Source organism: Lytechinus pictus, chromosome 14 (genome assembly GCF_037042905.1).
Source record: "Lytechinus pictus isolate F3 Inbred chromosome 14, Lp3.0, whole genome shotgun sequence".
Lineage (NCBI taxonomy): Eukaryota > Metazoa > Echinodermata > Echinoidea > Temnopleuroida > Toxopneustidae > Lytechinus > Lytechinus pictus.
The window spans coordinates 10184962-10199560 of NC_087258.1; the positions used below are offsets into that span (position 1 = coordinate 10184962).

A 14599-nucleotide genomic window follows, 5' to 3' on the forward strand; every position below is an offset into this window, starting at 1 on the left:
ATAATCAAAATGAATATGTATGAATATGTACAATACATTGTATGCACCTATGACATGCGCTTCCACGACGTTTAGTCTGGCGACAATTGCTTCGATCTGCACAATAAAGTCAAACATAAAACCTTAACCCTAATCCTTTTCTTTACCTTATTCTGAACCAAACATTATATTACAATCCTAACTCTAACCCTCGATGCCCCCTGAGATATTAAGACCAGAGAAAATGTCCCAGAAGCAAATGTTGTGTCACCATGACAGGCATAATGATTAATGACCAAATGACAGGCAAATCCACATTAAAAACTGGGCAATGAACCTAAACTTTAATGAAAAGTGTACATAGACATTTAGCTTTGCTTCATACTGATTTTATCTGTAAAAGTTTTGAATCATTTCACGTCAGATAAGCTCACATAAGTTCAATATCTCAAATTATGCTTTTAAGCATACCTAATAGAACGACACCATTTGAGAGAAAATTGCTTTATATGAGCCAACTTCAAAGTTGCACACAAGCTAAATCCTATGTGGGGTGCTTCATAACTAAGGCTTTAAGGACACGGCACACCGTATGATTGGTCCGCAACCCGATTTTGGAATAAAACGTAGTAGAATTTGAAGCCAATATTGATACATGGATTTTCTTACTGTGTAATATTCTAAATCACTGTGCGGATACCTATGTTCAAATCTGTGACTATGCTACAGTATCATCAAGATTTTTATAAAAGTGAATCTAATACATGTATGTAGTCGTAATGATGTCATAGCAATTGTACGATTGGCTATAAAGATTTGAAATTAATTAGGCCTTTAATCCAACTTAAAGGTTTGCCATCATCCAAAATTGTTATATTAGTATTCTTTCATTTAATTTGAACCTCAAATAAAAAGATACTTTTCATTCACATTTTCAGAAAATGAGCAAAATGCGATGTGTTCCACAATGGGATCATGGCCCAGTCGTAAAGTGTGCAGTGGCCTATGCACACGGCTAGTAACATGTTCTGGTGTTTCAAAAACTTGGGACTGACTTCCAATAACCCGAGATAAAATAATAAACAATACATTCAGATGCATGATAAAAGAAATCAAAATCTAACAATTCTAACTGATCAAAAGCAAAATTTAAAGAGAATCTGAACAAACACCCTGGACCTTGTTCTCCTGAGTTTTTCATACAGTTGTGTGTAACTTGCATAGAGCTTTATGACACCCCTTCATATTGTCATTTGATTCGTATCAGGACAACTACCCCCTGGACAATCACCCCCCAGACAACTACCCCCCCCCGGACAATTACCCCCCGAGGACTATTACCCCCTGGACAATTACCCCCCGGACAATTACCCCGAGGACAATTATCCCCGAGGACAATTACCCCCCGGACAACTACCCCCCGGAAAACTACCCCCCGGACAACTACCCTCGGACAACTACCCCCCCCCCCCCGGACAACTACCCCCCCGGACAATTACCCCCCAGACAACTACCCCCCCAGACAACTACCCCCAGACAACTACCCCCCGGACAACTATCCCCCGGACAATTACCCCCTGGACAACTATCCCCCGGACAACTACCCCCGGACAACTACCCCCTGGACAACTACCCCCGAGGACAATTACCCCTCCCCCTCCTCTCCGGCATCGATGTTAGAATCAAGCGGGACCCATTGGTAAGTCTTCGCCGGTGGCACAGGTTTTCGAAGTATTTTCTACTTCATCTTATCTTAATAACTTTCTCTTTCCTTTTCTCTTTTATATTTCCCTTTCTCCCTTTCTCTCTCTCTCTTTCTGTCTCATTTTTTTTCTTTTTCCTATTTTTTTACTTCAGGGCTTGCGCCTCCAAACCTCCCATTTGGTTACGCACATATGCATCAGATAATATGTAAAGCGTCCCTCATACTACCTTTTATTTTCAAGTTTTCATAGAACAATTGAACATTCATGAAAGGACACGATTACACATAATATTAAAAAATGCTGAATATATCTGATTCAAACTGATCTGATTTTTTAAATTGATTTTGGGTTTAATTTCAAGAAGAAAAAAATCAGGAAAATAGATAAAACGTTCAAAAGACACATTCATAGGTAGAAATAATGAAAGTCGATAATGCAACCATCAACACTAACACTGACAAGTATAAAACTGCTATTTAAAACAATTCAACAAACAAGAAGCTAAGAATTATGAAACAATTGGTGCACATTCCAGATTAAAACGTGACTTTATAATGTAATACAGTAAGTTTAATAACTGTAAAGCAAAGATAATACACACAAGAACACCATGTAATTTTACAATTAAGGGTAACAGTAATTAGAAGGAAATTAAGTACTAAATTCCAAACGATACATACAAATGTACAATCATGAAAGTGTTAAGCATATACAATTTGTTTATAGTATCGAACACTTTTTTTTTTTCACATATAATCTTGGGTTTGGGTCTCATCTATCAAATGAAAGTAAAAGTTTTGACAGAATGTTACACTTGAGTGAGCACTGTCCATTTTTGTAAAGCTCGCAGAAATCTGTTTGCGCAGAAATGCTTGTTTTCACGCTGTGTCAAGGGGAAAGGGCGAAATCAAACTTACCCTGCGAAACATTTCTCATACATTTCCCTTGCACTTTTAGTCAATTGAAATAAAACAGATACATTCAAGCATTTTGCAACAATTTTGCCATCCAAATTGAAATTTCAACACTTTGTAAGCACAACCTTTACCCTTTTTGTGCCAGCTAGATCTGAGGACATAACTGAATCTGAACAAAAGTTTATATCAGACATCTCCACCATTTTTTCATTTAAGGTGGGTTTACATTTCATTTTTCATTTAATACTTGTTTCTCCACACTTTTCCCAAGCTTGAGAATCATTAACAAAATGAAAATCAAGCCTACGCCATTTCATGTAAATCACAGCTCAGTGTAAAGCAAATATCGTCACGATGGTCTCGGTGTGTGGGGGAGAGGGGTGGGGTGAAATGCACTCTTCGAAGTGTTTTGGGCAAGGAAACAGGTTAAAAAGGTAAAAGATGTCTTCAAATCAATTTACTAGCTAAATTAAACGTGTTCTTCATGATTAAGGTCTACTTTTATTCGCGTAACTATTTCAAAGTTCTGCGCAAATCATTTTTCACTAACTTTTCAAAAGTAAGTGGTGCTCGCTCAAGCGGAAATATTTTTTGACAGTTATATCGTCATTTGCTTAAATGGATCTGTACCAATGTTGAAATGTGGAAATATGTTCAGGATATTACAAATGTATAATTTTGCAGGAATTTTTCTAAACTACAGGTGTAAACTTTTTTTTGATACGCACTGTATACTCTATTCACGTTTTGTAAATCATGAAGAGAATGATTAATAGGGGATCTTCGTACATTAATAATGCGAGCACAAAGCGCGAGCAGAAATTTTTGATATTGTGGTCTGAAACTGGATAATGATTTAAATTAAGAGAACAACTTGAGTATCTGTATAAACATACGCGCGCATGTTTCATATTTAGAACTGGACATTCTTAGTACTTTAAAAAAATATGAACAGGATAGGAATCTAAACAATTAATGCAGAGGCGAAGCGCAAGCTGAAAGTTTGTATTTTCTAACCTAAAGACTGGACAATCGTAACACTTTTTCAAATCATGAACAGGATAGGAATTTTACTAAACAATATTAGATTCGAGCGCGAAGTGAGTGCTGAAGATATGTCATTTCCAGCCTAAAAATTGGTATTATTAGCATATTTTGAAATCAAGGACAGGGTAGCTACCTAACAAAATTTCAATTAATGTGAGCATGAAGCGTATCCTGATTTTTTTCCGACCAAAAATGTCATCTTCTTTTCACCTTTTAGCAATAAACAGGATAGTATCTGACTCAACCATATTACTGATGCGAGCACGAAGCCCGAAATAATTTCTTTTTTATATTCAGATCTGAAAACTGGATCTTTCAAGCACTTTTGAAATAAAGAACAAGCAGTTTATCACAATACAAAAGTGCGAGATTTAAACCTACAAATTATGAAAAAGATGGATATCTTCCTAAATAAATGATTTGATTTTAAATATTTCGATCTAAAGAGTGAAAAAATTTTAAGCAGGTTTTGAAATAAAGAGATGGCTGTGTATTAATACAAAGCGCGAGCGAATTTTTTATTTTTACACTATGCCCTGAAAGTTTTTTTTTCCAATTATTCCCCTCCCCTTCCATCATTTAATTTTCTTCCTCGTCCTATCTTTCTTCTTATTTTTCTCCTCACCTTCCTATTTTGCGCCGCCAATAGAAGGCGGGCCGCCGCTTTGCCCCCTTCATCTACCTATGATGACCCCTCCCACGGCAGGAATTTTGTGTAAAAATGGAATATAAAAGTTTCTTTAATAGAGTATTTAAAAACAAATGTTGGGGGATTAAACATAGTTAAATTTACTGCGAAGGATTAATCATCAAACTATTCTTTTTACTGAGTACGCGAACAATGAAAATATTCTTATATTCCAAGTAAATTTGGAATAAAGGGAAAATGAATTGGTTTAACAAAGGTATGTTTTTACGGGGTATGGAACATTCTCGTCTACCATCTATGCACTAAATTTACTTATACATGTAAGTATCCAGAGGCGATTTTCTTTTTTCGTCATTTTTATTAGTTATGAAATTGACAATGGCCGTCGATGTCATCACTCTTTGGCTGGCATATAGGGCTAGATGCGAGTTCGAGAATAGTCGGGCCGGTATGCCTTTTCTGTTTATATATATTTCGAAATTTGAGGATACATGTATATAATTTCGATTTTGAATTATGTATTTTTTCCATAATAATAGACCACAAATAGTAGGGGGGACATTAAACAAATATATCAGGCTTTGAGAAAGTATAGTGGAATTATTTATCTGAAGTTGGTCTGGCAATTACTATTTTTCCCGAGGGGCGAAGCCCCGAGGGAAATATAGTAGTGTTGCCAGTCAAACCCAGGATTAATAATTTCAACTATGCTTTCGAATGAAATGCCTGATATATTTGTTTTATATCCTACTTCTAATAATTTATAACCAAAATCTATGCGCTGAGCTTGCAAAGTCCGGTTACTTGCGTTGAATTACCTACTTTTCTCTGAGCCACCGCGCTCAGCAGAACGCAGATTAGTGCCTGCGCCGACGCATCACGGGACTTGCCCGGGAGAGACAGCTCGCTGGCCGGTGCGCCCGAGAGTTTAGCTAAATATCCAGTTTTCTGAAATAATGACGTCAGAATATTGGTATAGCGAAAAATATATCGAGGTCTGACGTCATGCAACATAATAGTTGAAATATATTTGGTAACATGATGCTATTTGAACCAATCACTATACAGGATTCAATCTATGTAGGATATAATTGATATTATGTCCCCCTTTCCAAAATGGTAGGGGGGACGCGTCCCCCCTGGGATTTCCGCCCATGACTACAGATATTTCGCGCGTGCCAGATAATTATGATAATACCTCTGTTCAAACACAAAACAGTAAAACCAAAACCTAATAATAAGGCAAACTGTTATGTAGGATTTGCGCCGTGTCGATTATTGTTACAAAAGAAGTTCAAACCCCAGTAGGATTTTATAAGCTGGAATATTCTTTATTCAGCGTTTAAAAATAAAAACAACAACAAATACAACAACAAAAAAATCCATTGTATCACTTTATACCTTCTTAATATAGTTTTACAATTTCATTCAAATCTCTTGTTCTTTCCCCCTCTATTTTAGCACGCCTGAACGCACGGGAAGTAACGGTTATTGAGCTGCGCGATATTTACATTGGAATGTAAAAGCTTCAATCATATATTCCGGCGGCCCACATGGCGAGCTTAGAAAAAAAATTGTGCTGGTCATACGAAGATTGCCAAAACGAATGATCTTATGCTACGGTGACATAATAATGATCGTACGAATGATGCGTTCGTACGAGTTCTGGATTTCGTAAAGATTTGTAGATGAAGCTGACTATTTACGGCTTCTTACAGCGGTGATCGTTTGATTCCAAGATACTCGAGAAAAAAATAATTGTCCTCGGGGGTAATTGTCCAGGGGGTAGTTGTCCGGGGGGTAGTTGTCCGGGGGGGTAGTTGTCCGGGGGGTAGTTGTCCGGGGGTTAATTGTCCGGGGGTAGTTGTCCGGGGGTTAATTGTCCGGGGGTTATTGTCCGGGGGGTAATTGTCCTGGGGGTAATTGTTCGGGGGTAATTGTCCTCGGGGGTAGTTGTCCTCAGGGGTAATTGTCCGGGGGGTAATTGTCCTCGGGGGGGGGGGGGGGTAATTGTCCGGGGATGATTGTCCAGGGGGTAGTTGTCCTAAAACCCATTTGATTACATGTTATTTGATTCATTTATTACCTTTTTGATAGAAGATGCTACTTCTTTGCTAAGGGTCAGCTTAATAGCCATTTGCCTTGCAGCCTCCACTTCATCTTGACCTAATAAATACAAAGGAATAATAATTATACTAATAATAATTACTGCTGGTATTGCACATATCATTTAGAGTTTAAAGTCTCTTTACACTCAAAAGGGTTTGGATATTATTGCCTTGGCTTTGGCCCGGCAATCCTTTTACAGTGCACAAGCATTTTACAGAATTCCTGCCAGCCTTGTCAGGTACCCAAATACCTTACCTGGGTCAAAGTGCAGAAACAATGTGGATCAATTTCTTGCACAAGGAAATCAAGCCATAGCTAGGCTCCTGACATATATTCATGTACATATATAAATCCCTTCCACTGAAACTAAATGAAAAACATGTGAAAATACCAGAAATATTCTAAGAGTTTGGGAAAATATTCCAAGAATCACTGGAATATTTTTTCAAATTCTTAGAATATTTCTGGGATTTTCTGAGCCATCCAATATAATATAAATATTTATGCTGTTTGGCCTGCGACGGATCACATGCGATGTTTTGAAATCGGCCGTGAATAATACGTGTGAGGAATTAGATACTGGCCCAAAATCACCAATTTTGAGGATAACCGGAGGATGGACACGGAGTGAAATAAGGGTGTAGAGTAAGAAATTAAGCTATTTTTCTTTCTCGTTATATTTTTTTTCTATAATTTTTACAATAAACCACTTTTTGATCCCACCTTTGTCACTCGGAATAGCCGATCGAGTTTACGGTCCCGAAGTTCGGGTAGGTGGAGCGTAGTGTAGCGGTAGTAAAGTGGAGTGGAGCCTGCACGAACTTCGCCCGAGATAGGGATGGGCCAAAATATTGTATGCATTTCCAGACACATTTTATGAAGCCTTATTTTTCACTATTTAGGAAATTTTATGGTAAGTTTTGAGCAATATTTTTTACAATTCTGCTGATAAAGAATATATTAAAGTAATGCTTTTTAGTAGAAATTCTGTTTTGTTTTTTTCGTTGTCCTACCTACAAGTACCATGCCCATGGGTGGGTTGATACTGATGTCAGAAAAAAATTGTAACTGTCATGACTGTAAGCATATTGTGAGCACTCTAGGCGACACCCCAATACTTACCCGTGTTAATAAACTGGGACTCCACTCACGCGCATTTGGGCCGCCCTAGCTTAGAACTAAGCAATATTATCTAGAAATCGTTAAACTGTAGTCATAAAATATGTTCTATTAAATAAATTGATAATGTTTAATCGGTACTCACCGGTTCTTTTGTTGCATTTTCAGACCATTTCTCACAATTCTTCGTAAATATTTGCGGCAAATTTTGTCGCCATAGACAGCTATACGTCCATCTTTATTAATAAATGGAGCGCCCTTTACGATAGTTGTTAATGCCGCAGAGAAATCGTTAGGCATTTTATATTGAAGATTGTGCATTTGTTGAATAGCGCCGTCTACGTCAGGTATGAGATCGAGTGTATAAATACACTCTTCCAAAATAATTATGATTCTGACCTGGCGCTGTTTAACTTCAATCTCTTTCACCTAAATTAGCGATGAATGCTAGCATTATAAAATATATATTATTAACGTCTGACGAAAAGAATAATCAACCGATCAGCTGACGAGAACGCGAATCACGTGATCTTCATATCTATCAGCTTCGATCGCGAGTCAGAAGTGAAGAGCAACTGCCCAGAAAATCAGGAAAAAGCCGTGAAAATGTAAGTTCCCCTTCATTTCTTTCATTTTTTTGTTGTTGCTAACGATTCATTTACACTATAAAATTATAATTTAAATAAGAGAAAGGAATATAGCTTGTACTTGTGATATAATATAGAAATATCCTGTTCTCAGAGATTTCTAACCAAAAATACTACTGATGTCGCCTATGAGGTCCATACATGTAATGTTTGGACCTCATTGGTACTAGAGTAGGAGTGATTGTGAGCTGAGCATCACACACAGACAAAATTGTTGTATCGAGCCAAGTGAATGCATAAGTTCAAGGGGCGTTTGTTGCAGCATAGATCTAGATAGCGGCAGCGCTATGCAGCGTCACGCCTATGGCTATGCAGCTCTGGCCTGGTGCATCGTCACTAGTACTGGCAGACTGGTGAATTCAAGTCATCAAAATTCAAATATATTATTAGTACCGGTAGGCCTATACCACTCCTAGTACCAATGAGGTCCAAACATTAACATGTATGGACCTCATAGGCGACAATGCGTTAAAAACAGGTTAGAAGTCCTGCACCCAAGTATTTTTATGATATTAGTGATTATTACTCGAAAAATGCAAGCTTTGTCCTCATTTGTTTAGCATTTATTAAAAAATTACCCATTAACTATACTTTAAATGTTATAAAATAAAGGGAAACTTACATTTGAGTCCTTTTTCGATCTTTTCTTGGCAGTCAGTCCGGTCCCGTCGAGTGCGATCAAAGCGGTACGAAGCTGATTTTCAGATCACGTGATACGAGTAGTCATCACCTGATCGATCGACTATCCTTTTTTAAAGACCGCAACAATTATAAATTTTATTATAAAATATATATAGAATAAATAATTGCATGATATTATATATATTTCTACAATTAAAAATATTTTGTGATATGAATTTAATATTTGACGTAAAAATCGCTATTTAACAAAATATTTATTAAAAAATAAAAAATCAAACAAAATAAAAACGCCTTGGACACAGTGCAAAAAACCTAACAATTTGGCCGCGTTCTTAACAACTATCGTAAGGGGCGCTCTATTTATAAATAAAGTTGCATATGTAGCTGTCTACCGCGACAGGAACAGCCGCAGAATTGAAGCCAGAAGCGTGGGAAATTGCCAGAAAATTCAAGAAAAGAACCGGTGAGTACCGATTTAACAGTACTAATTTATTAAGTAACATTTATTGAATCATTACAAGATTTATTTTTTAGTAAAACAAAGCTTAGTTCTAAGCTAGGGCGGCCCAAATGCGCGTGAGTGGAGTCCCAGTTTATTAGCACGGGTAAGTATTGGGGTGTCGCCTAGAGTGGCCTATACTATATACCCAGTTGTTGTGTGTCCGGACAGGTTGTGTGTCCGGACGATCAATTTTAGAAAGTCATTTGGAAAAATTTACAAGCGAATTTTCATCAATTTTTAGTACAAAATGTTAGGAAATATTATAAAGAGCAAAATAGAAGATGGTTAAAACTAATGAATTTATATATTTAGTGTAATCCAAAGACGAAAAAGAAGGCTTAAAAAATATAAAGTGTCCGGACACCCGACCCCCCATCCTACTAGTCACTCACACAACATGCGAGGTTAGTATACTAACCTCGCACAACACATGTGATTTCATAGTGCATTTTGACGTTTTCATTCATCACACGAATGTGAGGGACTAAACTACGCCAAACCTTTCAATATTTGTCCACTATGTTAATCTTGATCGTATGATCAAGTTTATTTGAAAAAGCAATTATAAATTATTTATTTAAGTGTTTTTATCGCTTACCTCCAAATCTCAACCAGGATACTTCGCTCGGTCCGTCCTTAGTCATCCTTCGTACTGCGGTGGAAATTACGCAAACAACAATCGAAATGCGAAATTTTCTTATCGAACATTCTCGATTCAAGTCGTCGGCGCATAATAGGAAATTGTACCAAAAATCAACATAGTTCTCTATTTATTCAAACAATTTTTTCTGGGGTGCACTTGACCTTTAAGAGATTTTCCAATGAAAAAATCATAATTTGGTTGAACAAAATGTTTTATGTTAAAGTATAAAACAGAAGAGGAACATATCCTTCACGTATTTTTATATCCAAAATATGTTGCCTTAGTATGGAATAATCACAATGACATAAAATGAAAATGGGTAAAGTACCTTTCTAATGATCATTGAGATTTCGCCTATGGAATCATTGTTTGATAATTTTCAAAGCTTTAAATAGATGAAAATGTTCATTGAGAAAATATACATATATATGTATGAACAAAATGATAATGTCCCGATTGTTTCGCATTACGTGTGTTAGATTGCGGGCGTTTGTGTGTGTGTGTAGGAAGCAAGATGTTCGTGTTAATGTTTGCACAAAAAAGGAGAGGGAAAGGGAAAGGAAAAGGGAGGGGGAAAGGTAGAGGAGAGAGAGGGAAAAGGAGACCATAAAATAGAAAGAAAACAAAGGAAAGGAAATGGGGAAGGGAGAGGGAAAGAAAAATGGAAAGAGCGAGAAAAGAGTAGGGGAGGGAGAAAGGAAAGAAAAGAAGGGAAAGGAAAAGCGAAAAAGGGAAGGGAAAGGGAGAGAAGAAAAGAAGGGAGAACGAAAATGGGGAAAGGGAGAAGGAGAGGGGATAATGAAGGGGATAGGAAAATGTCAAGTTTGAAGATCTGAATATTAACACTAAAACAAAATTAGACTCCCATGTTTTATTTATAAAAATACCATCTTTTTCATGATTATAAAGGTTCAACGTCCCTGTTCTAGGTCTAAACTTCAACATAAATCTACTGGCGCTTCGCGCTTGAATTCTGGAGGTCATTCCTCTTTTAAAAGTATAGGTAATCTGTCGGACTTTTCAAATCCCAAATTTAAATCTTAAGCGCAAATGCCCTCGCATTATTTTTCATTTAGATACAGTCCTGTCATCAATATCAAAAACTCTAAGCGCGAGCTTCGCGCTGGCATCATTTTTGTAAGTGACATTTATGATGTTGTTCATATTTTAAAAATGTCCATTTGTTGAGGTTTAAATGTCCAAAAGTTCAGCGCTCGCATAATTTGTAAGGTAAATAGACCTACCCTTTTAATTGTTATACAAAGGCGCTTATACAACGTCCAGAATGCAGTTCGGAATATTGAAAATAACTATTGGTCCCGCTATTTCTGCCCGTGCGACAAGCATTTATCATTTTGAATCATGAGATTCACCTTTAAAATATGATGAAAAAGTATCGTAAAGACTGAATTAAGAAAAAAAGAAGCTCACGTTTCACGCTCGCATTTTAATTGATCCGTTAGCTTGTGATAATAATGGTGACTTCGTTAATATATCTTAGCGGACATGTCCACCTTTTGGTGCTTCAAGAAAAATAAACACAACACACAAATAATAATAGAAAACGAACAAGAATAGAATAGATAGTTACCTATCCCACTCATGAATTCTTATTTAACAGTCCCCAAAACGTATTTTTTTCGTGTTAGCTTATTTCATATACATATATATATATATATAAATATATATATATATATAGGCGTAAATAAATCAAGCATTTTATATATATATATATATATATATATATATATATATATATATATATATATATATATAGGTCTCCTCATCATGGTTATAAAAAGTGCTCAGAATGTTTTATTTTCAAGTCCTTGTATCAGAATTTTCAGCTCGGGCAGCTCTATCGCATTTTGATTACTATCCTGTTGATTTATTTACTTGAACAAAATATTTAAAATGTCCAGCTTTTAGAACAGATATCAAAAAAAGGTATTCACCTTTGATCATAGATGAGGAAGAAGAAAAAAGTGAGAAAAAAAATAGGAAACAAACTAACGAATTAATGTGACATAATTTTTCTTCATTTCAAGGCGACTCTTTACATTTCATCATCGCTGATGGCGCTACAATAGAAAATACCGCTTGACAGCAAAAAAAAAAACAGAAAGAGGAAAATAATGCTGAGCGTCTAAAATGCAGCTAGCAGTACAAGCTGCAGAACCGTAAACAAACATCTTGTGAATAATATCGCGCGCCCTCTTTAAGCAAAAGTTTACAACCACAATGACCCTGCGGTATCTACGTGAAGATCACGAGAAAATGCATTTTTTTTCTTAAAAACACACCAAAGAGAAGACAAGAAACGATCCATATGGTTCGGTAAGTGTCATAGCACAATTAGAAACATTATTTTAAAAGGAATGGCATAGTTATTTTAGTAAAAAGGGTGTGAAAAATTCGCGTGCACCATGTGCATATGAATCCTTTGCACGCGAGATGCATTGATCCCATGAGTGCCTACTAGTAGGCTATATTAATTTTTTATTTATAGGACCCACTCCTAGTACCAATGAGGTCCAACATTACATGTATGGACCTCATAGGCGACATCAGTAGTATTTTGTGTCAGAAATCTTTGTGAAGATGATTATTTTTGTATTTTATCAAAACTACAAGCTATCGTACTGTCTAATCATTACATTTCGATCTCACTAATTGAATACATTGTTAGCAATAAAAAAAATTGAAAGAAATGAAGGGGAACTTACATTTTCACGGCTTTTTCCTGATTTTCTGGGCAACTGCTCCTCTCTTCTGACTCGCGATCGAAGCTGATATGAAGATCACGTGATTCGCGTTCTCGTCAGCTGATCGGTTGGTTATTCTTTTTGTCAGACGTTAATAATATATATTTTATAATGCTAGCATTCATCGCTAATTTAGGTGAAAGAGATTGAAGTTAAACAGCGCCAGGTCGGAATCATAATTATTTTGGAAGAGTGTATTTATACACTCGATCTCATACCTGACGTAGACGGCGCTATTCAACAAATGCACAATCTTCAATATAAAAATAAAACAGAAAGAACGCCTTGAACACAGGCCAAAATGCCTAACGATTTCTCCGCGGCATTAACAACTATCATAAAGGGCGCTCCATTTATCAATAAAGATGGACGCTAAGCTGTCTATGGCGACAAAATTTGCCGCAAATATTTACGAAGAATTGTGAGAAATGGTCTGAAAATGCAACAAAAGAATCGGTGAGTACCGATTAAACATTATTAAATTTATAAATAGATTATACATACCTTGTAGATTTAGTTTTTAAGGTGATATTAGTGCTTAGTTCTAAGCTAGGGAGGCCCAAACGCGCGTGAGTGGAGTCCCAGTTTATTAGCACGGGTAAGTATTGGGGTGTCGCCTAGAGTGATAGGACCTAGACTCTCTATATAAAAATATCCAAACTTCAAACCCTCTAGGCCTATTCACATTATATTGAACAATAAATTCGCAATCTAGATCTACCTCTCCAATCCATATGATCCATGACGCACATGAAGACTTTTTTATCAGCCGCTCGACTTTTTTCTTAACTTTTATTAAACCTTAATTTTACCAACAAAAAATTCATCGTGTGGGACCGTTATAAAACAAAATAGACGGTGACATAGAGGAAATTAAGATAAAAGCTACCAATTCGCATTCAGCTCAAAATATCAAGAATGTTGTGGCAACTGGAAACTACAAAGAAGACATATGACTTACGTTTCTTTCCAAACAGGCTCATTTTATCACTTAATTGAGAGTTGAAATTACGACATAACAAAAAATAGAAAATAAATTCGGCAAATCACAACAAGCTGTTGTGCCGATCTGACTGAGGCTTCAAATAGACAAAATAAGAATGTAATATGAGTATGAGAGCACTTGCTGTGGGTCTTTCAGAGAAAGTAATATAAAGCGAAATTTGTTTTTGGACCCCCACCCCCCCCGAAAAGCAAATAAAAAAGGACAGTCTTTTAATGGGTAGGGGATAAATGACAGAATACATAATTATGGGGAAAAAATAAATATAAAGCAATGCACACTGCAGTACCGGTATATTTTTTAAAAGTTAAAACACAAATGCCCATGCCTTAAGTCTTTTCTGATGGGGTCATAACCAGTGCTAGAAAACTGCCCTTTCCTTGCACCCTGAAAGCAAGTCCAGTTGGTTATGTACATTTTCGAATCCGTTGGTAAATCACGACTGTTGTTGTTGTTTGTTGGAAATTAATGGCGACCAGTCATATTTGACTATTACCGCCAACTCGCGTTGGTCAACTATTATTTTCTTTCTTTTCTTTGACGTGTTCTTTATAATCGTTCCTCTCCTTCTTTCTTTTTCTTTTTTTTTCTTTTTTAATAATAATTTTTATTATTATAAAGGCTATCGTATCTAACAGGTTACCGCATGATCCCGTCCCTTCTAACGACTCACGGAATATTGTTTTTTAAAGGGAGGGGTGAAAAATGTGCATCTTTAGCAGATTTGTGATTACAGTTTCGGTGGATGCTCTATTGTGACAACTTAGCTAGCCTACCCAGGAATGAGCTAGTGAGCTATTATAGGCTACATTTAGCAAATGTTCAGAATGAGGCAGCGACATGAAAATGCGTATATTAATTGTTTGATGTT

At 36.4% G+C, this 14599-nt stretch overlaps 1 protein-coding gene across 3 annotated transcripts in view; it reads right to left on the bottom strand.

Annotated features, from left to right (window-relative positions):
- Positions 1-13797, bottom strand: part of LOC129276665 (pleckstrin homology domain-containing family M member 1-like) — a 48262-nt gene extending 34465 nt beyond the window's left edge. For 2 of the 3 annotated variants that reach the window (XM_064109047.1, XM_064109046.1), the window contains exons 1-2: positions 13687-13797; positions 6385-6464 (exon numbers count right to left, since the gene is read on the bottom strand). In XM_064109047.1, coding sequence (XP_063965117.1) covers positions 6385-6464; positions 13687-13708 — 102 coding nt within the window. In that variant the 5' untranslated portion in view covers positions 13709-13797. The remainder of the gene's footprint in view (positions 1-6384; positions 6465-13686) is intronic. The other variant, XM_064109045.1, reaches the window with a different exon arrangement.
- Between the last annotated feature and the right edge of the window lie 802 nt (positions 13798-14599).